The sequence below is a fragment of the Pleurodeles waltl genome, chromosome 7 (genome assembly GCF_031143425.1).
Source record: "Pleurodeles waltl isolate 20211129_DDA chromosome 7, aPleWal1.hap1.20221129, whole genome shotgun sequence".
In the NCBI taxonomy this organism is placed as follows: Eukaryota; Metazoa; Chordata; class Amphibia; order Caudata; family Salamandridae; genus Pleurodeles; species Pleurodeles waltl.
In genome coordinates, this window is record NC_090446.1 from 1,051,640,095 (window position 1) to 1,051,665,680 (window position 25,586).

Below are 25,586 nucleotides of genomic sequence, written 5' to 3' on the forward strand. Positions count from 1 at the left end.
AAAAATAATATATTTTGAACCAATGAACCTAAATTAGTCAGGAAGTAAAACGTTTGTAAAATTTGGTAATGGCAAACTAAAACATTATTTTATGAAAGCCTACTTCGGTCTTAATTTGCAAAACTATTTGTCTGAAAAATATGTCTTTCTTCCAGAGCGACTAGGGGCACTTAAAGAGTTTCCCTCTTAGCTACTTTCTGTAGTAGGGTTTTAGCCTAATACATATTCCAGGATTGGTATTCTTTAGGTTGCTATGTAGGAATCACTTTAGGTCGATTGAGCAGACTATTTTTAGACATCCATACACCGATCCTTTTTGCTCTAAGATGAAGTTCAAGCTCTTTCTGGTCATCTTGGTTATTTGAGGGGAATAAGAAAGACACATCTCGAGGAATTTACTCACAGTAAAATGTTTTATCCCCCCAATCAAGGAATGGCTCGGCAGCCCAGGCAAACACAGCCAGGTCACTTTGGATTATATTGTGTTCATTTGTTTAAATTTGCTGATAATCAAAGTAAATAAATTGCTTTCAGTATACTGACCGAGATTTCTTGGCTTATGGAGGAACAAACCACACTTTAACACTGCATCCTATAGTTCTTATAATGAATAAGATGGTCCAGGTGTTTTGTCAGTTTTACAGTGCTTTTGAATTGTATGATTTTGTGAAATAAACTGTATATAATCCAAAAAGCAAAGCAAATATAATATTCGATTCAAAAGCAAAGCATAATCATCAAATATAGCACACAGAAAGCCAACTCCCACATATCTGGACAACAGAACCTGGATGCCATAATCGAACGATTGGTTGTAGCCACTTTATGCTCAAATCTGTCTGGTTATTGAGATATTCGTATATTTATATCTGTTTAGTTGGCCACTATCACTTTAATTTTGAGAACTGTAATTTTTAAAATTATTAAAAGCAACATTTCACATTCTTTGAAGTAAAAATGGACGTTGGTAGAGGCCTTAAAACTAGCTCACAGTCAACTAATTTACAAGTGCACGTCAATCTCGTGTGTCTACGTTTGTATTTTTTTTTTTAAACAAAAGTCGAAATTGAGACTGTTTCACATCCTGAGTTCAGTGCGAAGTCTTTCACTTCTGTACCATTACGTCACCACTCAAACAGCGAACAAACTGTTGTCATTTCGCCTTTTGCTTAGCCAGTTCACATGTACTTTTCATGACTCACTCACTAATGCCCTATAAAATTTGGCACATTTGATGACAAAAATGTCTACACTTTTAAACAGCACACAGTAGTTTTGAGATATTAATTACCTACATCACTTTCCAAAACACAATGATTGAAACATTTCATCACTGTGTTCGATACACAGGGAGCATGGCCGTCTTCTACTTTGAGACCAGAAGCTTTGCTTGAATACTCATGACCTGTGTGCCTTGAGCTCTTAGCATGCTACCACTTCATAAAGACAACATATCAAGTTTTTAAGATACAAATATTACTAAGCTCTTATATAGAAGTCCTATAACACTGTGCAATCAAACTGGGAAGATGTTGGTCATATCACATTTTTTGCTTGATGTTTAAAAAAATCTAATCTCACACCCAACTAATTCAACAAAGATGCTCAGTTGAGATGATATTCAACTATAGGTAAGTGATGTTTCTAGGTCAGTGCTCTATACTGCAAAACATTCTAAATTGTTAAGAGATTCTCAATCTTACATAATGGGAGTAGAATCTATGAGCACGAGAGACCGTGCTGGAAGTCCTATTTTATTGCAGGTGTTTAAGCTAATGAACAAATATGAGGTCTTACATGCAACTATAGTACATAATTAAATTGGCTCAGGCATGCAACATTCTGTTTCAATCATACAAGCATCAGATGGTTCTGGACCTCTTTCATCAACTTCTGTCCAAGACGAGGTAAGATAGATTTATAAATGTCCATGAAATCACCCATTTTAACTTCATGTATTTCTACAGGAAGAGGACACAAAGTCTTGGTTAAAACACAAACAGCCTAAAGTGGAAGAATTAAACTGCATTTTAGCCCCGTACTAGGATACGGTACAAAAGCAAATAGTATTGTTATACTTTCCTGTCCAATGCAGATACCTGGGACTCGTGCTTACATTTTTAAATGCAGTCTATAGTGCACGGAGTAGTCGGTGAAATATTAACCTGCACAACAAAGTGAGGTTTAGGTGTTTTGCTTTACGAAAACAATGCCATTGCTAGTCTCCAGTGCTCGAGTTTTTACAATGTTTTAATAAAAAGGCACCTAGTAGCAGTGTGGCATTAACAGCAGGACGTATCTTCCTGTTGCCCAACACAGCAGCAACCTGTATCTTTACTTCTGTTATGCTACCAGCACCAAAGAGTGCTTTGTTGATGAAATGTAGTGCATCCAGTACTGTTTGACATCAAGTGTAGAACGTTTCTCTTACATTTGTTAAAAGGAATTCAGATTTGAGAATTCAATATCATCACCGAAGAACCCCCTTCTATTTTCCAGTCATACTTTTGACCATGCACACCGCCACTGGAAGAGTTTAAATGTGTGCAAACTTGCTTTTACAAGGGAAACGTAAGGAGAAGTCTGAATCTAAAGGGAGCATTTGAGGCCACTGTAATGGCACGTGGAACGTGAAATCCCTCCATGGTGGCAGGGCTTTTTCTCTGTTCTCCAATGTATGCACCAATATCAAGTGTGTTGATGGAAGTCTCCTATTACAGGAGATGGCTTTTGCTGTATTGGAATGACGCCATCTGAAGCCTCCTCTTTAACCGTTCAGCCTCCAGCTCCCGGAAGAATGCATCATCATCATTTTTTGTAATCATTTCCTGTAGTTCCCGAATTTCTTTCTCCATCTTGGCCCGTAGGCCTCTCTTCATTTTGTTGAGTGACTGAAAAGAGATAAAGTCGTAAAACTAATGAGCATGAAAACTGAAACTAGTTAGAGTAAAATTTACATTTGGAAATTTTTACTTACGTTTTCTTGGGCTTTTTCTCTAGCTTTTATTTCGTGACGTTCCCGAGAGACTGTCTCTGCTAGCATTGAAAACTAAAAATAATAAGATAAAAATAAATGCAGAGACCAAAACAAACAGTCAGTGGCTTCAAGCGGCACTGGAAGAGATTTGTACTTTTTGAACCCAGACCACTCACTTTATTCCAGAGACTGACCACCAGTGAGCCATACCTACCTATTTACAAAACTTAAATTCTCTGACCTAAACCAGGTCACCGCTGTACTGAGATTACAAAGCTTTTCATTGCATCTCCTGATTTCTCCTACTTACATCATAAAATGCTCTCCAGTTGGATTAGAAATATCAATTTTCCCTTCATGCTGGAAAACCAAACGCTGACCTGGAAATACGATGGTGTCAAGCCTGCGGTTCTGGCATTCAACATACAGCAGATCACACTCAACTGGTCTTAGCTACTTCACTGTCTGAAAGCAGGTGAAGCACAGTTTGTTTCATTTTCTCCAGTTTCCCATAATCACTATTCTGAGCATTTCATCTTGGAGTCTGACTATCACCACGCCCGCCGTTTTTACACCACCAAATTCTATGGGAAGCCGTTCATGTCAAAATTACAGCTCCCTATGTGGGACACCTCCTGGAATGCATGGCGTGTTGCAAAATTAATTTGACATACACCAGAATGAATGTACTATGTGTCAAAATAAATATGATACCTGGCAGAGTGAATCTGACTTGAACCAAAACAAATATGAAACCAGGCAAAGTGAATATGCTACTTAGTGATTATTATGAATAACTCACACTCAGAATTGAATAAGATATACTGAAATATACATCAGTCATACTGAAATAAATATGTCCCTCTCTGTAAATAATAAAGCAATCACTGAAACACATACAATATTTGTCAAAAAGAATGAGACATTTCTTGAAATGACTGACATATGCCAAGAGGAATATGACACACATTGGAATGAATGTGACAGCTTGAAATGAATATAAGGTACTGAAGTGAAAATGCATTATTCTGAAAGGAATATAATGTGCAATGAACATTACATTTATAAAAAAATGAATATGGTTTGCATTGAAAGTAATATGATACACATTGACATGATTATATGTGTTGTAATTGGTATGAGTCATGTTAAAAACAATATCATGCGTTAATATGAATGAGACATCTACTGAAAGGAATATGACACATTCTAAGATGAATATGTCATGAAATGAATATGAGCCCTTTTGATATTAATTCAACATGCCTTAAACTGAATATGACCCATGCTGACATTGAAATGAAACTTGTCAAAATTAATGTTATGCTTCGAAATCAATAGGATACACAGCAACATGAATATTGCACATATTGAAATTAATTTGACCTATGTTGAAATGGATATGACCCATATTAAAATTATAATGTCAGGTGTTAAGATGAATATGACATCTACTGACAAGAATATGCCATTCATTTAAAGCAATATGACACATGTTAAGATTTATATGAACCATTTTCAAATGAATATGATATCAAAATTAATATGACATTCATTAAAATTAATATGACATATTGAAATGGATATGAAACTATATGAGATAAATATAGCATGCTTTGAAATTAATAAAGCACATATCAAAATGAACACAAGCTATGTGTAAATTAAAATGCTCACTGTTTAAATATGGCTTGCCTTGAATCGATGTTGATTTGCTTTAAAATTAACAATACATATTGAAATTAATATTACATATTCTGAAAGGATATGATATGAACACAAATTAATTAACTAAAATAAATATATGTTTACGACTATGCTACATTGAGTTTTTGCCGGCTTTTGGACTCTAAGCACTTTACGACTGCTGACCAGTGCTAAAGTGCAAGTGCTCTCTGTCTAAAGTGACCTGACGATTGGTTTATCCATGATTGGCATAGATGTTTTACCAGTAAGTCCCTAGTATAGTGCAACATGTGTGCCCAGATCCTGTAAATCAAATGCTACTATTGGGCCTGCAGCACTGATTGTGCCACCCACATGAGTAGCCCTGTAAACATGTTTCAGACCTGCTACTGCAGTGTGTGTGTGCAGTTTTAAACTGCCATTTACACCTGGCAGGTGCACCCACTTGCCAGGCCCAAACCTTCCCTTTTACTACATGTAAGGTACCCCTAAGGTAGGTCCAAGGCAGCCCCATGGGCAGGGTGCAGTGTATTTAAAAGGTAGGACATATACTGGGGTATTTTACATGTTTACATAATGAAATAGTGCTGTAGGAAAGTACCATCTTCCTTGGCATGTTACCCCCCCCCCCCCCATTTTTACCTGTATGTCAGTATGTTTTTGCTGTCTCACTGGGATTGGGATCCTGCTGGTCAGTACCCCAGTGCTCATAGTTTATGGCCTAATGTGTGTGTCTGTATAGTGCTTGACTGTCATTGAGGCTCTGCTAATCAGAACCTCACTGCTTATGCGCTCTCTGCTTTTAACTTTGTCACTGTAGGATAGTGACTTCATTTACCAATTTCAATTGGCACACTGGACCCCCTTATAAGTCCCTAGTATATGGTACCTAGGTACCCAGGGCATTGGGGTTCCCGAAGATCCATATGGGCTGCAGCATTTCTTTTGCCACCCATAGGGAGCTCAGACAAACCCTTGCACAGGCCTGCCATTGCAGCCTGTGTGAAACAGTGCACACACTATTTCACAGCCATTTTCACTGCACTCAAGTAACTTATTAGTCACCTATATGTCTAACCTTCACTTGCTGAAAGTTAGGTGCAAAGTTACTAAATGTGAGGGCACCCTTGCACTAGCAAAGGTGCCCCCACATAGTTCAGGGACATTTCCTGGGAGTTTATGAGTGCAGAGACGCCATTACACACGTGCACTACATATAGGTCAATACCTATATGTAGCTTCACAATGGTAACTCCGAATAAGGCCATGTAACATGTCCAAGATCATGGAATTGTCCCCCCCCATTCCAAATCTGGTATTGGGGAGCCAATTCCATGCATCCTGGGGGTTCCAGCATGGACCCCCTGTACAGCCAAACCAGCTATCTAAGGCTTGCACTACAGCTACAGCTGCTGCCACCTCACAGACAGGGTTCTGCCCTCCTGGGGTCTGAGCAGCTCAGTCCCAGGAAGGGAGAACAAATCATTTCCTCTGAGAGCAGGGTGCTACACCCTCTACCTTTGGAAATAGAGGTTACAGGCTGGGGAGGGGTAGCCTCCCCCAGCCTCTGGAAATGCTTTGAAGGGCACAGATGGTGCCCTCCTTGCATAAACCAGTCTACACCAGTTCAGGGTCCCCTTGTCCCCTGCTCTGGCACAAAAGTGGACAAAGGAAAGGGGAGTGACCACTCCCCTGTCCATCACCACCCCAGGGGTGGTGCCCAGAGCTCCTCCAGTGTGTCCCAGACTTCAGCCATCTTGCTTAGCAAGGTGTGGGGGCACTCTGGAGGGCTCTGAGTATCCAGTGCCAGCAGATGATGTCAGAGACCCATCCTGATAGGTCCTTACCTGATGAGGTAGCCAATCCCCCTCTCAGGGCTATTTATGATCTCTTCTGTGGGTTCTCTTCAGATTCTGATTGCAAGTTTTCTTCAGTAATCCTCTGCAACTACTACTTCATCCTCTGACCTCTGATCAACCGCAGCCTGCTCCAGGAACCGTTGTAACAGCAACAAAGTATACATAAGGGATACTTTTCTTCTGCAACTTCAGTTCCAGCCAGCAACTGCAACAGTTTCCATGGTGTGCACGCTCTGGGGACTCCCCGCCTTCGTCCTGCACCAGAAGGACTGAAGAAATATCCAGTGGGGTGACTGAGTCTCTCCCCTGCTCATGCAGGCACCTTCCAAGACGACGACTGGTACACTTGGACTCCTCTCTAAGTGACGAGTGTGCTCCTAAGGACACATAGGGTGGACCCCATCAACATAGGCTGTCCTGTGTCCTGCTGATGAAATTCGGAGGAGGTAAGACAGTAAGACCTTGCCTTCCCTGAGATAGACAGTATCCCTGTGTACTGCACCAACTGCGTTTTGCATCTCCTTTATCCCCTTGTCCTGGGACTTCCGTGGGTGCTGCCTGGCATCATGAGGGCTCTCTGAAGTGCTGAGCCCCCTCTTCCTCCTCACAGAGTTGAAGCCCCTAGGTCCCTCCTGGGTCCAGCCAGCGCCATTTTGATGCAAAATGCATATTTGTCGTAACCAAGGCTTGTTGGTGACATTCGACACAAAATCACGTTAGCATCCATCTTCATGTTGTGGGACATCCTTTGCATCATGCCGGAACCCGCTGACATTTTCCTAGGGTGCATTCCTGCAGTCTTTATCCAACCGGGGACTGTTCTTTTGCACCCTCTTCTGGGTTGGCAGGGGCTCCTGTCCTTCCTGGAACTTCTTTTGACTTCTGGACTTTGTCCTAGCCTTTTGCAGGTCTTCAGGTCCAGGAATCCAGCAGTTGTTTGCAGACTTGTTTGGTTACTGCAGTAATCCATATCACGAGGTGTAGTGTGTCCTAAGGAAACTTGCAGTACTTTACTCCTGCTTTTCTGGGCTCTGGGGTGGGGTAATTTACTTACCTTTACTATATTCTTACTCCCCCAGCAATTCTGCACACACTACACTTGTCTAGAGGGGAATTTGTGATTCGCATTCCAATTTCTTAGTATATGGTTTGTGTTGCCCCTAGACCTATTTTATCCCATTGCATTCTATAGTATTTCCTATTGTTTGCACTATCCTATGTCTAATATCTTACCTTATTTTGGTGTCTAGTGTATATATTGTGTATAATACTTACCTCCAGAAGGAGTATTGCCTCTAAGATATTTTTGGTGCTGTGTCACCCAAATAAATAGCTTTATTTTTGGTAACACTGAGTATTGTCTTTACTTGTGTATAAGTACTGTGTAACTATACGTGGTATTGCATGAGCTTTGCATGTCTCCTAGTTCAGCCTAAGCTGCTTTCCTACAGCTACCTCTATCAGCCTAAGCTGGTAGAACACTACTACTTCACTAATAAGGGTTAACTGACCTGGTATAAGGTGGAAGTACCCAAGGTACCCACTACAAACCAGACCAGCCTCCAACATTGGTGGTGCAGCGGAGGGATAAGTACTTGCAATCGCTTTACCACTTTGTTACCTGTGCTTTTCACAAGAAAAGCTTGCTCCAATACTTAGAGCATATATAATATATACCTAGAAGTAATTTTCTAACTTTCTAAAAGTTCTGTTTAACTTTGAAAAAGTTTTTACAAAGTTTTGAAAAGTTTTCTTCTTTTCTCTAAAAAGTCAGCTCTGTTATTCTACTAACTTTTTACTCACTTTCCCTACATTTTTTTCTTTCAATATGTCTTCTATAGATGCTACCCCTAGAGTTGTGAAAACAACATATGAAAATCTTAACTTTAAAAGTTTGAGGGGTCTCTGTATTGAAAGAAGTTTGGGGATTAGGAAGAACCCCAATAAGGAGTTCCTCTTAAATCTTCTCTTCCAAGATGACCAGGGACTCGGCACTGGTCCAGATTAGACAGGGGAAGAGGTAGAGGATGATTCCAACCAGGAAGGCTCAGAGGATCAAACCGATAATCCTGGGGAGGGTACTTTCACAGATCTATCTGTCAATAAGTCAATTAGTACAACTGGTAGTGGGAAGGTTTCACACACAAGTAGGGCTCCCTTCACCCCTAGAGGCCAGGTCACTAGATTAGCCCGTTAGAGATAGATCTACCTCTGCACACTCTCTCACGTTACCTCTGTCTCAGAGGCATCCCACAATTCTAACCCTAAAAACCAGTACCTAGATAGAGAACTCAGAAAGCTGAGGTTAGAGGACGCCAGACTGAGGCTAATGCAGCAACAGTTGGCCTTAGACAGGGAATCCCTGGCTGAGGAGAAAGAGAGGCAGGGTTTGGGGTTAGTTCCCCATGGTAGCAGCAGCAGTTTTAGGAATTCAAATGTTAGGGAACCTTCATTTGACTCTAGAAATCTGCACAAAGTTATCCCTTCTTACAAGGATGGTGATGACATCTACAAGTGGTTTGCTGCACTTGAGAGGGCCTGTAGGGTTCAGAGGGTCCCTCGTGTACAGTGGTTATCCTTCTCTGGCAAGGGGAGAGACAGACTTCTTATTGTCAGAGAGGATGATGCAGATAACTATAAAATTCTGAAAAAATGCACTCTTAGATGGTCTGGGCTTAACCACTGATCAGTACAGACTTACGTTCAGAGAGACCAGAAAGGAGTCATCACAGGACTGGACAGACTTTGTAGACTGTTCTGTGAAGGCCCTAGAAGGTTGGTTAAATGGCAGTAAGGTGACAGACTATGAAAGCCTGTATAACTTGATTCGGAAAGAGCATATTTTGAATAATTGTGTGTCAGATTTGTTACATCAGTATCTTGTGGACTCAGATCTGACCTCTCCCCAAGAATTGGGAAAGAAGACAGACAAATGGGCCAGAACAAGGGTGAGCAGAAAACCTCATGCAGGGGGTGACAAGGATGGCAAGAAGAAGGATGGTAAGTCACATGACAAGGGTGGGGGCAAAGATACAAAATCATCAGAGTCTTCATCAGGCCCACAAAAATCCTCTGGGGGTGGTGGGTCCAAATCACCTTCTCACAAAGATAAAAAACCTTGATGTTATATGTATAAAGCCAAAGGCCATTGGGCAACTGACAGTCATTGTCCAAAACGAAACACCAAACCTCCCACCACCACAACCCCGACTGCAACCACTAGTGCCTCTAGTAATAGCAGTGGTGGTGGGAAAAACACTACTAATAGACAATCAAAGGGTGTAGCTGGGCTCACCATTGGTAATGTAGTTGGGGTTGGTCTAATTAGGGAGATCACTGAGGCTGTTTTAGTCTCTGAAGGTGGCATTGACCTAGCCACTTTAGTTGCTTGTCCCCTTAATTTGGATAAATACAAGCAGCTACCCCTGATTAATGGTGTTCAGGTTGAGGCCTACAGGGACACAGGTGCCAGTGTCACCATGGTGATGGAAAAACTGGTTGCCCCTGAGCAGCACCTACTTGGTCACCAGTACCAAGTGACAGACGCCCATAGCAACACTGTAAGCCACTGTGGCTGTTGTGATTCTCAACTGAGGGGGTAGGGGGAATGGGGGGGGGGGGTACTGGTCCAAAAGAGTTGTGGTAGCCACTGATTTACCTGTATAATGTCTGCTAGGCAATGATCTAGAGACTTCAGCTTGGGCTGAAGTGGAGTTGGTGGCCCATGCAGCAATGCTGGGCATTCCTGGGCATATCTTTGCTCTTACCAGGGCCCAGGCCAAGAAGCAAAGAGGACAGGGAAACTTGGATCCTGGAATAATGGACCAAGTGTTCCCACAAACTAGGGGTAAGAAGGGCAAACCCTTGTCCACAATCCCTTCCTCCACAGATGATTCCCCTTTTGAGGAAGATGGATTCTCTCCCTGTGCAGAACCTACACCAGAGGAGCTGGAATCTGATATAGCTGAGCTTTTGGGGGCAGGGGGGCAAGCCAGGGAAGAGCTGAGTGTGGCACAGCAAACCTGTCCCACATTGGAGGGCCTCAGACAGCAAGCTGTCAAGTAGCACAATGGTGATGTCACTGACACACACAGAGTTTATTGGAAGAATAATCTCCTTCATACTGAAGCAAGGGACCCTAAACCTGGTGCCACGAGGAGAATGGTCATCCCCCTTCAGTACAGGGTATTCCTCCTAACTCTGGCTCATGACATCCCTTTAGCTGGGCATTTAGGCCAGAATAAAACATAGGACAGATTTGTTCCACATTTTCACTGGCCCCATATGTCAGAAGACACAAAGGAGTTTTGTCGTCCCTGTGTCACCTGCCAAGCCAGTGGCAAGACTGGTGGCACCCCAAAGGCCCCCTTGATCCCACTGTCAGTGGTTGGGGTGCCCTTTAAAAGGGTAGGGGTTGATATTGTTGGCCCCCTTGACCTTCCAACAGCTTCTGGCAATAGATTTATTCTTTGGATGGTGGACCATGCCTCAAGGTACCCAGAAGTTATCCCCTTAAGGACCATTACAGCTCCTGCAGTGGCAAAGGCCCTCCTGGGAATCTTTTCCAGGGTGGCCTTCCCTAAGGAAGCGGTGTCAGACAGAGGTAGTAACTTCATGTCTGTATACCTAAAAGCAATGTGGAAGGAGTGTGGTGTTACCTATAAGTTCACCACCCTTATCATACACAAACTAATGGACTGGTTGAGAGGTTTAATAAAACTCTCAAAGGTATGATTATGGGACTCTCTGGAAAAACTCAGAAGGAGATGGGATGTCCTATTACCATGCCTCCTTTTCGCCTACAGGGAGGTACCCCAAAAAGGAGTTGGCTACAGCCCCTTTGAACTCCTATTTGGTCACCCTGTTAGGGGTCCCCTTGCTCCTGTTAAGGAGTGTTGGGAACAACCTTTAAAAGATCCAAAACAAGACACTGTGGACTCTATACCTGGCCTAAGAAGTAGAATGGCTGAGTACATGAAAAAGGCCAGCAAAAACCTTCAGGCCAGCCAAGAGCTCCAAAAGCAATGGTTTGACCAGAAGGCTGTCCTGACAGAGTACCACCCAGGACAGAAGGTGTGGGTATTGGAGCCTGTGGCCCCAAGAGCACTCCAGGACAAATGGAATGGACCCCATCTAATTGTAGAAAAGAAAGGTGAGGTGAGCCTTCTTAGGTCTCACTGGGTATTACAGGAGGTTCATTAAGAACTATGGCTCCATTGCAGCCCCTCTTAATGACCTCACCAGCAAAAAGATGCCTAAAAAGGTATTGTGGACAGCTAGCTGTCAGAAAGGTTTTGAGGCGCTTAAGCAGGCAATGTGCTCTGCACCTGTCCTAAAGAGCCCAAACTACTCCAAAAATGTTTTGTTTTAACAGATGCTTCTGAATTAGGGGTAGGGGATGGACTATCACAGCTGAACTCAGAGGGCCAGGATCAACTTGTTGCTTTCATTAGCAGAAGGTTGATCCCTAGAGAAAAGCGTTGGTCTGTCATAGAGAGGGAGGCCTTTGCTGTGGTCTGGTCACTGAAGAAGCTGAGACCCTACTTGTTTGGGACTCACTTCATTGTTCAGACAGACCACAAACCACTATTATGGCTTAAACAAATGAAAGGTGAAAACCCTAAATTGCTGAGGTGGTCCATTTCCCTACAGGGGATGGACTATACAGTGAAACATAGACCTGGGAGTACCCACTCCAATGCAGATGGACTCTCCAGATATTTCCACTTAGACAATGAAGACTCACTTGGTATGTTTTTGCCTGTCTCACTGGGATCCTGCTGGTCAGGACCTCAGTGCTCATAGTTTATGGCCTAATGTGTGTGTCTGTATAGAGCTTGACTGTGTCACTGAGGCTCTGCTAACCAGAACCTCAGTGCTTATGCTCTCACCTTTTACATTTGTCACTGTAGGCTAGTGACTTCATTTACCAATTTCAATTGGCACACTGGACCCCCCTAATAAGTCCCTAGTATATGGTACCTAGGTACCCAGGGCATTGGGGTTCCAGGAAATCCATATGGGCTGAAGAATTTCTTTTGCCACTCATAGGGAGCTCAGACAAACTCTTGCACAGGCCTGCCATTGCAGCCTGCGTGAAATAGTGCACAAACTATTCCACAGCCATTTTTATGCACTTAAGTAACTTATAAGTCCCCAATATGTCTAACCCTCACTTGCTGAAGGTTAGGTGCAAAGTTACTAAGTGTGAGGGAACCCTTGCACTAGCAAAGGTGCCCCCACATAATTCAGGGCCATTTCTGGGGACTTTGAGTGCGGGGATGCCATCACAAGGGTGCACTACATATAGGTCAATACCTACATGTAGCTTCACAATGGTAACTCCGAATATGGCCATGTAACATGTCCAAGATCATGGAATTGTCCCCCCCATTCCAAATATGGTATTGGGGAGCCAATTCCATGCATCCTGGGGGTTCCAGCATGGACCCCAAGTACTGCCAAACCAGCTCTCTAAGGCTTGCACTGCAGCTACAGCTGCTGCCACCTCACAGGCAGGGTTCTGCCCTCCTAGGGTCTGAGCAGCTCAGTCCCAGGAAGGCAGAACAAAACATTTCCTCTGAGAGCATGGTGTTACACCCTCTCCCTTTGGAAATAGGTGTTACAGGCTGGGGAGGGGTAGCCTCCCCCAGCCTCCGGAAATGCTTTGAAGGGCACAGATGGTGCCCTCCTTGCATAAACCAGTCTACACCGGTTCAGGGACCACTTGTCCCCTGCTCTGGCGTGAAACTGGGCAAAGGAAAGGGGAGTGACCACGACCCTGCCCATCACCACCCCAGGGGTGGTGCCCAGAGCTCCTCCAGTGTGTCCCAGACTTCAGCCATCTTGCTTAGCAAGGTGTGGGGGCACTCTGGAGGGCTCAGAGTATCCAGTGCCAGCATGTGATGTCAGAGACCCCTCCTGATAGGTCCTTACCTGATGAGGTAGCCAATCCCCCTCTCAGGTCTATTTATGATCTCTTCTGTGGGTTCTCTTCAGATTCTGATTGCAAGTTTCTTCAGTAATCCTATGCAACTACTACTTCACCCTCGGACCTCGGATCAACTGCAGCCTGCTCCAGGAACCGCTGTAACAGCAACAAAGTATCCACAAGGGATACTTTTCTTCTGCAACTTCAGCTCCAGCCAGCAACTGCAACAGTTTCCATGGCGTGAACGCTCCTGGGGACTTCCTGTCTTCATCCTGCACCAGAAGTACAGAAGAAATCTCCCGTAAGAAGACAGAGTCACTCCCCTGCTCACGCAGGCACCTTCCAAGACGACGACCAGTACCCTTGGACTCCTCTCCTGATGACGAGCGTGCTCCTTGGAACACAGGTGGTGGACCCCTTTGACACAGACTGTCCTAAGGTCCAGCTGTCCACCACGTCATCTTCACCTCCTGAGGCCTCTATCCTTCATGCACAGCCTGGCCCGGGTCCCCAGCAATCTATCTGTGACGCTCAACTCGCTGAGTTGTTCTCCGGCGGCGTGGGACCTTCTTTTGTAGTGCTGCAGCAACTGGAATTTGCACCTTCTTTGTCCCCATGTCCTGGGACCTCTGAGGGTGCTGCCTGGTCATCTGTGGGTTCTCAGCAGTGTTGGGAGTCCTCAGTCTGAGATGAGGCTCCCAGGTTCCTCCTGGGTCCAGGCAGTGCCATTTTGACACAATCTGCGACATTCCTTGAACCAAGGCTTGTTGGACTAATCCAGCACTACAGCTCGCCTGCATCCAACATCTCCATGTGGGACATCCTTTGCATCATGCAGGAACCCACAGCCATCTTCTTTGGTGCTCTTCTGCAGACTTCTTCCAACCAGAGAATCCTCTTTTGCACCATCTTCTCAGTTGGCAGGGGCTCCTGTCCTTCCTGGAATCTTCTGCGACTTCTGGACTTGGTCTCCTCTCTTTACAGGTCTTCAAGTCCAGGAATCCACAATTTGTTGCTTGCATTCTTGCTTAGTTCTTGTAATAACTCTATTCACGACTTTTAGTGTGTCCTAAGGAAACTTGCAGTACTTTACTCCTACTTTTCTGGGCTCTGGGGTGGGGTATTTTACCAACCTTTGTGGTTTTCTTACACTCCCAGTGCCCCCCTACACACTACACTTGACTAGGGGGGAATTCATGATTCGCATTCCACTTTCTTAGTATATGGTTTGTGTTGCCCCAAGGCCTATTTCTTCCTATTACATTCTATTGTTTGCACTATCCTTCGACTACTTACTTACCTGATTTTGGTGTCTAATGTATATATTAGGTATAATACTTACCTCCAGAAGGAGTATTGCCTCTAAGATAATTTTGGTCTTGTGTCACTAAAATAAAGTACCTTTATTTTTGGTAACACCGAGTATTGTCTTTTATTGTGTATAAGTACTGTGTAACTATAAGTGGTATTGCAGGAGCTTTGCATGTCTCCTAGTTCAGCCTAAGCTGCTCTGCTACCTCTATCAGCCTAAGCTGCTAGAACACTAATACATTTCACTAATAAGGGATAAATGGATCTGGTATAAGGTGTAAGTACCTAAGGTACCCACTACAAGCCAGGCCAGCCTCCTACAACAGCTCACAACCCACAGCCCCACACACCTCAGCCACCAAAACCCCAGACACCACCACAACACCCACAGACACATCCACCACATTTGCTGTTGTTTTTTAATAACTGACTTTGTGGGTAGTGTTGGTCACCCAAGACAAGGGTAGATGTTTACTGTATGGATAGGTGGGTGTTGATCCAATTGGGGTGTCAGTGCATTGTGTTATGCTTGCTAGGGTAAGTATTTAATCTTGTGTTGGCCAAGGTCAGCATGTATAGTGTAGATTTGTCCTGATATAGATTGTACTTTCGTCTCATGTGCAGGAGCTAGAGTTTTGTTTGTCCACACATGAAGGGTGTTAAATTGTGGTAGCTTCCTTTGGATTTGACGGACCACGTGTCCACTCTGATGTGTGTACCTTACAGCTACATCATCTAGATGTCTGGACCATGCTGTTGCTGTTGTATGTGCTTTCTTGACTTGCACATTTGGCAGCTAGGCATATCACTTAGCTCAAATATTGTTTGTCTCTGTGATACAATGGTTTGCATTGTGAGCTTTGGATATTCGTTTCACAACCTATTGTGCATCCCATTGACCTTCCATTGTGTTGCAATGTGGGTGCTGTGTGGGTCCATCGATGAGCAGCACCTGCGGCAGGACGTGTGTGATGGGCTCCATGGCGGCACAGGTCATATAACACTGCCTGCAGGTGAGTTGCTTCCTTTATGCTTTCTGTTTCCACCTGCTGGGATGTGGTGGTTGGACTGCCACGGTCATGCTGGCAGTAGGCAACATCATAATGTTTCCATCCGAAACACCGGCTCCGTTGGCCTTTTTGGCCTGCCTCGCCACTGCGGTGGTCTGCGCTGCCTGGTGGTGCTGGCGGGACTGCTGCAGCCTTTCCCTATGGGACTGCCAGCATCGTAATACTGTGGTCTGACTGCCAAGCAGATGGCGGTCACACCGCCGCCATGGTGGTGCACAAACCGCCAAACTCGTAATGTGACCCTTGAGAATATGTAACATTAATTTCAATATGTAATATTAATTTTAAAGCAAATCCACATAAGTTCAGATCAAGCCATATTCATTTAAACAGCAGTAATATTCATTTAAACATGGCTTGTGTTCATTTCAATATTTGCCTAATTCATTTCAAAGCATGTTACATTTTCATTTCAAAAAGTGTGATATTCATGTTACAGAATGTTATATAACTTTTGATGTGGGCCATATTAATTTCATCAGGTGTCATATTCATTTCAAAGTGGCTCATATTCATCTTAACATGTGTCATATTCCTTTCTATGAATGTTATTCATTTCAATGGATGTCATATTCACCTTAACACTTGTCATAATAATTCTAACACGGGTCATATCCATTTCAACATAGGTCATATTAATTTCAATATATGCAGTATTTATTTTGCTGTGTATCATATCAATGTCAAAGCACAACATATTCATTTTGACAAGTTCCATTTTAATTTCAGCATTGGTCATATTCAGTTTAAGACATGTTGAATTCATTTCGGTGGAGCTCATATTTGCTTCAATGCATGTCATATTCACCTTAGCATGTGTCATATTTCTTTCAATGGGTGCTTCATTCATATTAACACATCTTAATTTTAACATGAATCATATTAATTGCAACATATATTGTAATCGTGTCAATGTATATCAAATCACTTTCAATGCAAGCCATATTCATTAAGATAAATGTCATGATCATTTTAACGTTACTCGTATTAATTTTAAAACATGTCAAATTCATTTTAATGAAGGTCATTCATTTCAAAGTAGGTCATATTCATTTTAACATGTGTTATATTCTTTTCAATCAATGTTAAGTTTATTTCAATGGATGTCATATTCATATTAACACGTGTTATATTAATTTTAAGATGCAACTTATCAATTTTAACATAAATCATTAATTAGAATATGTGTCATTAATTTCAAGGCGTGCCATATTCATTTTAACAAATCTCATGTGAATTTCAGCTGTAGTCATACTCATTTGCAGACATGTCAACTTCAATTCAATGAGGTGGCATTAATTTCAACACAAGCTATATTCATTTTCAATCATCTCCTATTCATTTCTGCGTGTCTACTATTCATTGCCATCTCGGTAATATTCATTTCAACACAATTCAAAGCAACACGTTTAATGTTTATTTCAATGTACATTGTATTAGTTTTAATGTGCATTGTTTTCTTTTTAGACTATAATATATTCATTTCAATACTTTATATTATTTTCAATCTGCCATATTAATTTCAATGTATATCATATTTCTCTTGGCGTAAGTCAATCATTTCAAGAAATGCCCCATTCTTTTTGGTGAATATTGTATTTGTTTCAGTGATTGCTTTATTGTTTACATTGAGGGACATATTAATTTCAGTATGATTTATATATATTTCAGTATATTTCTTATTCAATTTGGTGTGTGTGTTATTCATATTAATCACTAAGTAGCATAATCATTCTGCCAGGTTTCATATTTGTTTTGGTTCAATTCAGATTCCCTCTGCCAGGTATCATAATTATTTTGACACATAGTACGTTCATTCTGGTGTGTGTCATTCATTTTGCAGCATGCTATGCATTTCAGGAGGTTTCCAATATTGGGAGCTGTAATTTTGACATGAACGGCTTCACAAATGGTAGGTGGACCCTTTAAATACTGTATTTACTTGAAGGATGGGGGAGGTGAAGCATAGCTGGAAGCCAATGATTACATCAAAGATCTATTCACTGGGGTAGCGGTGGGAGATTAAACAAGTGCGAGCTTCAATTAAATGTACTTTGTTGCATTAGCAACTTGGGCAGGACTAGCACCTTTGCTTTGATACCACTGCAGCACACTAAGTAAAACATTATGTTGATACAATGTTTGATGTTGGGTTTATTCCCATTTTTTTAAAACAAGAAAGAGTGTTACTTTGGTGCCAGATCTGGAAATGGTGGTAGGCTCAGCCCCCTTTGGTATGCCATGTATACCATACAGGTGTCTACTCATTTAAACAATTCAAAGAACCATTTTTCTATCCACTGACTTCAACTACTATGGAATCAATTGATCCATTCCAGGACAATGCTGGAGATTGCATCTTGGCTCTAAAGATTTTGAGATCTATTATACAACATACTTTAGATAAATTAGGAGGGTCATGGCTGATTGGTGGTCTTTTGAAAGGACATTTGATACTGCAGATTCTACTCTTTGGAAATGAGCACTTTGATGAAAATAATTAACATTTTATTTACTAAAGCAAAAAGTGGCACAACAATACAAAAAACAGAGCTTAAGTAAGGTTTTCGGATGGTCATACTGTAAACATACTATTTAGTGACAGCAAAACTCATAGGGGTGAGGGGTTGAAGGGATATGGCGATGGTGTACTGTGTCTGCCCGAGATGATCCTGTGCTGTTAAACTGCTTACCAATGTTTGAACACGTACTATGGCATGCACCTACTCACTGCATCATGACAACCCTGATTACTGTCAAAGTTGTTGCAGCAGCACTGTTCCTCTTATGGAACACCTTCCTCATGTTTTATTGGTATTTAGGATGTTTTCTAAGGTTTGCAATTAACAGACAGATATTGTGTTCTTCCTGTACACATCAAACAAGTTACTTACCTTCAGTTACGCATTATCTGGTAGAGATTCTCTAGCTGCAGATTCCTTATCCTTATTTTTGCATTTTCCCGGGCGTCAGACTGGATCCGGAAACATTTGTCTTCCTTTTGCGTTCAGAGAACCTGCCAGGTGTTGAACCACCAGGGTTACGCCCTGCTGTTCCAGTCACATCCAGAGACGAGGGTGCCTCCTGACAAAGGGTCCATGACCCCACCCCACCCTACTTGTTGCAGTTCCACATGGCGGTGATTTTGTCTGTGAACGCCTGCACTAACTTCCCCTTGAGAAAGGGAAGAAATGCCTTCAAGGTTAGTCAAATCACCCGGAGTTCCAACATGTTCATGTCGAGTCTGGATTCCACCAAGACCAGAGTCCCCTGATCTCCACCTCTCCCAAAAGGTCACCCCTTCCCAGAAGTGATGCATCCTGCCCTCCATAAGGTCTGGTTGGGGAAGGAAGAGGGATCTGCCCATGACCCAACTGTGTTTCATAATCCACCACTGCAGGTCTTTCGCAGTTCCCTCAGAGATCTGCACCATGTCAGAGATAGTGCCCTGCTGCTGCACCCATTGGAAATTCAGGTCCCACTGCAGAGCCCGCATATGCAATCTGGCATGATTTACTAGCAGGATGCAGGAGGCCATGAGGCCCAGCAGCCTCAGAGTCAGTCTCACTGAAATCCAGCAAAGGCTGAAACATCGGTATCATAGTCTGGATATCCTGGACTCACTGCTCGGGTGGATCAGCCCATAACTGTACCATGTCCAGAAAAGCTTCTATGAAAGAGTGTCGGAGAGTGAGTCAGGTGTGACTTTGGCACATATATAATGAACCCCAGGAAATGCAGAAGGTTGGCCGTAGTCTGGAGGTGGGAGAGAACTGCCTCGCATGAACCCGCCTTCAACAGCTAGTCGTCGGGGTAGGGGAAGACTGAAACCCCTGACCTGCGCAGATAAGCTGTGACAACCATCACCACTGTGGTGAACACCCGAGGGGGCACTGGTGAGGCCAAACGGCAGCATGGTGAACTGAAAGTGTTTGTGGCCTACCTTGAAAAGCAGGTAACGCCTGTGAGCATCTTGAACTTCTTCTTGAGGAAGCGATTGAAGGTTCGTAGGTCTAAAATAGGAAAAAGACCCTTGTTCTTGCTGGGTATCAGAAGGTAGTGGGATAGCAACCACTACCTATTTTCGATATCAAGACCCTTTCTATGGTTCTCTTGGGCAAGAGAGACATAAGTTCCTCCTGAAGCAGAGACAAATTATCCTCCACAAGCCGTTTGAATGTTGGCTATACGGTAGGAAAGGATTGGAAAGGTAGGGCATAGCCCTTCCAAATGATCTGTAGTACCCATGCGTCTGATGTGATGGACTGCAAGTGGAGCAGATGATGGTGAATTCTCCCTCCAACTGGGTAAGCATGGTCCTGTAGAACCAAAGTAGGAGGGCTTCAAGGCTGCAGCTGCCGGGGGTTGGGAGCCTCTAGGTCTGAAGGCACAGCACCCACATCCTCGCATAGCCTGGAGTGGTGGCGTAGGATGGTGGCTGGCAAAGGGCTGGTGTGGTGCCACACCCCTCCCATAGCCACAAAAGGGGCAAAAGGCTTACTGTGGATGAGGAGTCACTGACAGGCCCAAGGACTTGGCTGAAGTCCGAGTGTCCTTAAATCGCTACAGCACAGTCTGCTTTCTCGCCAAGCAAGTGAGTTCCATTGAAGGGTATGTCTATCAGGTTTGCATTGACATCACCTGAAAAACCAGATGTTCTCAGCCAGACGTGACCCTGTATGGCCACCACGGACGCAACCGCTCTGCCCAGAAAGTCAGCTGCATCCAAGTTACACTGAATGATGAACTTCACTGCATCCCTCCTGTCCTTTACTGCTTGGGGAAGTATAACTCAGGCCTCCTCTGGGACCTGAGGCAGCACTTGCACAAGCGTTATCACAAATGGTGTGTGAGAAACAGCTCAAAAAGCACAAGGTGTTCACTGACCTCAGTGCCAGGCTGGTGGAAGAAAACACCTTCCCAAGATGGTCCAGCCTCTTGGATTCCCTGTCCGGGGGACCAGGAGAAATGCATCATAGGAAGTTGAGGTTTGGACTATTTGTGCCTATACGTTAAAGCTATTCAAACTTTTATTTATGGTTCATTAATATAACGCTTTTATTATTAGGGTGAGCGCTCTAAATATATGCTGTAATCTCGGACTACTGACAGTGGTTCCAGTAAAAAAAAAAAAAAAAAAAAAAAAAAGATTTGTACACACGTTTGCAAAGTTTAAAAATGAGGCGACATATAATGTTCCCAGAATGCTCTTTGATTAAATGCAAATATTTGCATAAGCTTGAAAGCAAGATTGATGATATTTTGCTTTCACAATAAAATGCTCCACCAAAAAATGCAAATAGGAAAAAAAAAATTCCTGAAGTACTTTACAATTTTAGGTACCATTTCTTTGAACCACATCATTTAGTAAAATGTCTTGATGCATGTTAGTACTTCCAAAAAAATATTCATAATGGAAAGTCAGTGAAACCAGTTTCAACAAGATTATAGGAAACATGAATATAAACAAGCATTGGCAAAGCCAATAAGCCCAACATTTGTGGTCAGTCTTGGTTTTGAAAAGGTGTTGTTTTGACATGGCTTTTGTAAAACTGTAGTGTTGTGGGAGCTGCTGGGCCATCACCATTGTAACGAATATTAGCAAAAAGCAAAAATATTTTTGGCCCAAAAAAGCACATGTTGCCACAGTAGTTATTGGCACTGAACAAAACTATTCAGTGCCGATATGCTCCTTGTGAAAGAGCAGATTGCTATCATCGTGATGCAACGTGAAATGGATTTGTACAGCACAGAACATGACACTCGTGAGGGTATCCAGACCCTGAGTAGGAGCAGGTTCTGCATATAGGATCAGCAAGTGAAGCAAGCCAATACATGGATAGAGAGATAAAAACAAATAATAAAACAAAAGGTCTTGGTTATCGCCAGACCTAATTAGGGGGACAATTCTTAAAGAAAGTCACAAAAGTGCACCCATGGTAAATGTCTTGGCATTATTGCAGATTTGTGTATTTCAAGAATTCACAAGAATTTACAGAAGCAGACCAGGAAATCATACTCCTAGAAAATATTTTTGAACTGTACTTTATTATGAGCAAATCTGCAGATTTGCGCATGCAATAATCTGTTGAGCATTTACAAGTTCACTTTCCCTTTTAACCACTTTTTTGTCCTAAACCTGGAATAAGTTTTACTTCCGACCCTTGTTAGGAGTAAATTTCGGACCTTTCTCAGTACTTGAAATGATTACAGAAGAACTGAGGAAAACCCTTTAAAGATGCATATTAGTAGGTTTGCACGGCCTCAAAAGGGCGTTTCAACCATGGAACTATTGCTTACCGCTATCTCCAGCCCAAGTATGTAAAGGTACCAGACTAAGGAAGCTGCTACTATTCAAGCCCTACTATAGTATTAGCCCTGGCTTATAAGACAGGCTATCATCAGAGCTCTTATATAATGAGATTGTTCCCATAATTTGTTGCCGCATAACACCACCAAAGAGACAAGTAGATTTATCTTTACAGGACAAGTAGATTTATGAAGCAACTTGCCCCTGGACAAGTAGATATTTTATTAAATTCGACACCCCTGCTCCATCCATCATCCTTTTGTGTTGGTAAAGTCGCCCTTAGTGGCCAGGGTATGCCCAGACGTGGGACCCTTGCTGACTGTGCCAATGGATTCAAGCTAGCCTGGCTGATGAAGGGTGATACCCTGAAACTGGTCCCAGGATGCTTGTTTCTGGTCCAGGGAGGACCTGGCCTGGCAGTTCGGGCTGGACTGTTCCCATTGGAAACAGGGTCAAGCCTGATTTGCATATGGCTGGTCCAAACTGAGGTGGCATGGTGAGAAAAACAACGATTGATTAAATCCAGATCTGTGACGGGGTGGGTATTTGAACAGTTTCAGCACTCCATCAATCATCCTTTTATGCTGCAACAGCTCTGCAAAACAGTCCTGGTAACACAGATGTTCCCCACTCATCTCGTCGGCTATGGTGAAGTTGAAGTCCTCTTGGACTTCTTCTTGTGTCTCTTCCCCTTGTGTTCTGAGGACCTTGAATGTGATGAAGAGGGCTTCGGGCTCCTGGGGCAGTCCCGTCACACAGCTGTGGCTGGCGACTAGGAAAAGTCACTCTCTGCCACACTCCAGGCTGCTCAAAGCAGCGTTATTGTAGCGCCCTGGCTGAAAGCTCCAATGCAGACTGGGAGCCTGGGCTTGCTCTCGCCAACCCAGCAACACAGTGCCAGGTTGGAGCTAGCCCTTGTGCGCATGTGTGTTTGACTGGCCCGAGGCAGCCGTCCAAACATGCATGCAAACTGAGGGGAGTGCTCTGTGCACTCCCCTCACTGCTTGTCACACCAAGGGCCCTGTCCCTTGATAAATAAAACAATAATAAACATAGTTTATCATTTTATTTTTAAAGGATTTGCAGCTCCTGCTGCTAAGGGGGTGGGGGACGAGGAGGTGATGCTCCTGCACCATAGCGGAGGAACCGCCCCTGCCGCCGCCACCTCCTTCTTCTTCACTGGGATGAGACCTCAGACGAGTCACGCGTGCCAGTGTCGTCGATTGCTGGCCTGCAAGCAGCTTTAGACACCACTCCCTCTAAGCCATCGGTGCTTTGTCCTGGCAGTCTGAGCATGACTCGGAGTTGTGGTCGCGCTCAAGGCATCAGAGGCAGACGACGTGAGGGTCCGTAACCAAAATGTCACGGTAGGAGGTGCCACATGGTGTGAACCATACTTTCCTACATGACATCCTAGATATAAGAACATAAAAAAACTTCTATAAAAACGTCAAAAAAGGCCTGTCAAAAGCAACAGAGGGGTAGCTCTCTCTAGAACTAGGCTAACTGGCGTGGAAAGAAAAGAACTGACACCCACGCTCCCGGGTGGCACCTCAATAGGTGATTGTGATGTCACTTCCAATGCCAACGACGTCACAGGGAGCCACCTGACGGTGTGCGCAGGGGTATTGCTCGAGCAAAAGTTTCTAGATCCTAGTCTGAGGCCTGGGGAAATTGAAAAGTAAGGAATCTGCAGCTAGAAGTCTTTAACAGATTTTGGCATTATTCCTACACCATGTTCACAATATCAACATTTCAAATGTTACAACACTGATAAAACTCTATAAACAAATATTGAAAAAAAGAGCAAGTTTTTCCCCTGACCAACTACTCTGAATTTGCATCCAAAGGTTGCTGCTCAAGACCTATCTTCATAACCATACAGCCTTCCATGTAAAATATCCTCAAAAGAGCCAGTGAAGTTGGCAAGAACATTAATTTAGAAAATAATTTAATTTCATGCAATTATCTCATAAAAAAAGTTAAGTGCCTGGAGGGAGTTTGGTCAGAGTTCCTACAGAACAGCCTTGAACAAAAATAACTCTACCACAATTTGAACAGATCAAATGATATTCTGATGCAATAGGGATCAGGTCTTCACTAAAACATATACTTAGTTTCTCTACTGCAGAAAATACATGTCTTTCCTGCAGACGAAAAAAGGCCAGTTAAATGGAGAAACTTACCTGATCTTTGTAAAAGTTTTCCATTGACTCTAGCTCATCTTTGTGACGATTCTTCTGCTCTTCACGTTTTTCTTTGGCGTACGATCTTACGTCACGCAGTCTCTCTTTTTGTATTTCCAAACCTTCTTCAAATAGGTCTTTAAATATCTATTGATGATAAAAAAGCATTAACCTGCATTAAAATGTATGCAGTGTTATGGACAAAGTAACTCCTCAGCTGGTCTTCTCCGTCATAAATTAATTTCAGACAGCACATCCAATTATTAATCACTTCTTTCCCATATAGTACTTGTTTGTTTAAATGTTATTGTAGGATACAATCTCACCTCATCTCAGATCATCATAACTTAGTCACCAGACATTGTGAATTTAAGCTTTTATCAGCACCAGAGTGCACATTTTTAGCACCAGTTTTTATGTTGGCAGCATGTGTATAAAATTATCAGAAGGTTTAAGTTATACAAATTCTCCATTTTAAATATAGACTGAACCTGATCACTTTGAATACCATCCACATTCATCCCTCAATTTCAAGACATTCAAGGATTTGTGCACCACATGACATGTGGGAAGAGGATTTTGGAGTGAGTGCAATACAACAGCCCAAAGCAGAAGGCATCTCATGGTGAAATTAATGTCACAAATTCACTACAGACATTGTCACTGTAGCGGTGTCTGAGCCATAGAGCATGAAATATCAGGGTGCAGCTGTAAAAAGACTAACCAGTGAAAGAATGGAAAGATTAGCAATAGAACCAAAGAATACAGAAGGCAGCAAAAGTAATGGACCAGGCCACCAAGTACTGACACTTTTCTAAAGTAGCAGGTCTGGCCATGAAGGAAGCACTGAAAAGGTTGGGGACAAAAAAGGTAGAGGTGGGGAAAGTCAACGAATGGGTTAAGCACAGAAATTCCTTTTTATATCATTTTCATTTCATATTTCAAGCATAGGACCAAGATGCAAGAGGACTAGAATGAGATACGTTTGGATGAGCCAGTACATTATGGAACATAACCGCTGTAAGAAATTGGTTTATTAGTTGAGGGTGGCAAGTAACCACCTCAAGTTACAATCAAAATCCTTCTCAGGGTCACCCACAAAAGTCACTAAATAAACCTGAGCTCAACCTTCTGTTAGCTATAGCACATAGCAGAGAGGCTTAACTTGGAGGCAAAGTGCAAAGTATTTATGCAGTACTAAAACAGTAATGAAGTTGAAATGCAAGACAGTAAAAATCCCCAAACTAATTAGAAAA

General features: G+C 42.9%; 1 protein-coding gene across 1 annotated transcript in view; it reads right to left on the minus strand.

Moving 5' to 3' along the window:
* Positions 1-2,576: 2,576 nt before the first annotated feature.
* Positions 2,577-25,586, minus strand: part of CEP95 (centrosomal protein 95) — a 410,650-nt gene continuing 387,640 nt past the window's right edge. Inside the window, exons 20-22 of the mRNA XM_069199921.1 lie at positions 24,331-24,477; positions 2,978-3,049; positions 2,577-2,891 (exon numbers count right to left, since the gene is read on the minus strand). Coding sequence (XP_069056022.1) covers positions 2,715-2,891; positions 2,978-3,049; positions 24,331-24,477 — 396 coding nt within the window. The 3' untranslated portion in view covers positions 2,577-2,714. The remainder of the gene's footprint in view (positions 2,892-2,977; positions 3,050-24,330; positions 24,478-25,586) is intronic.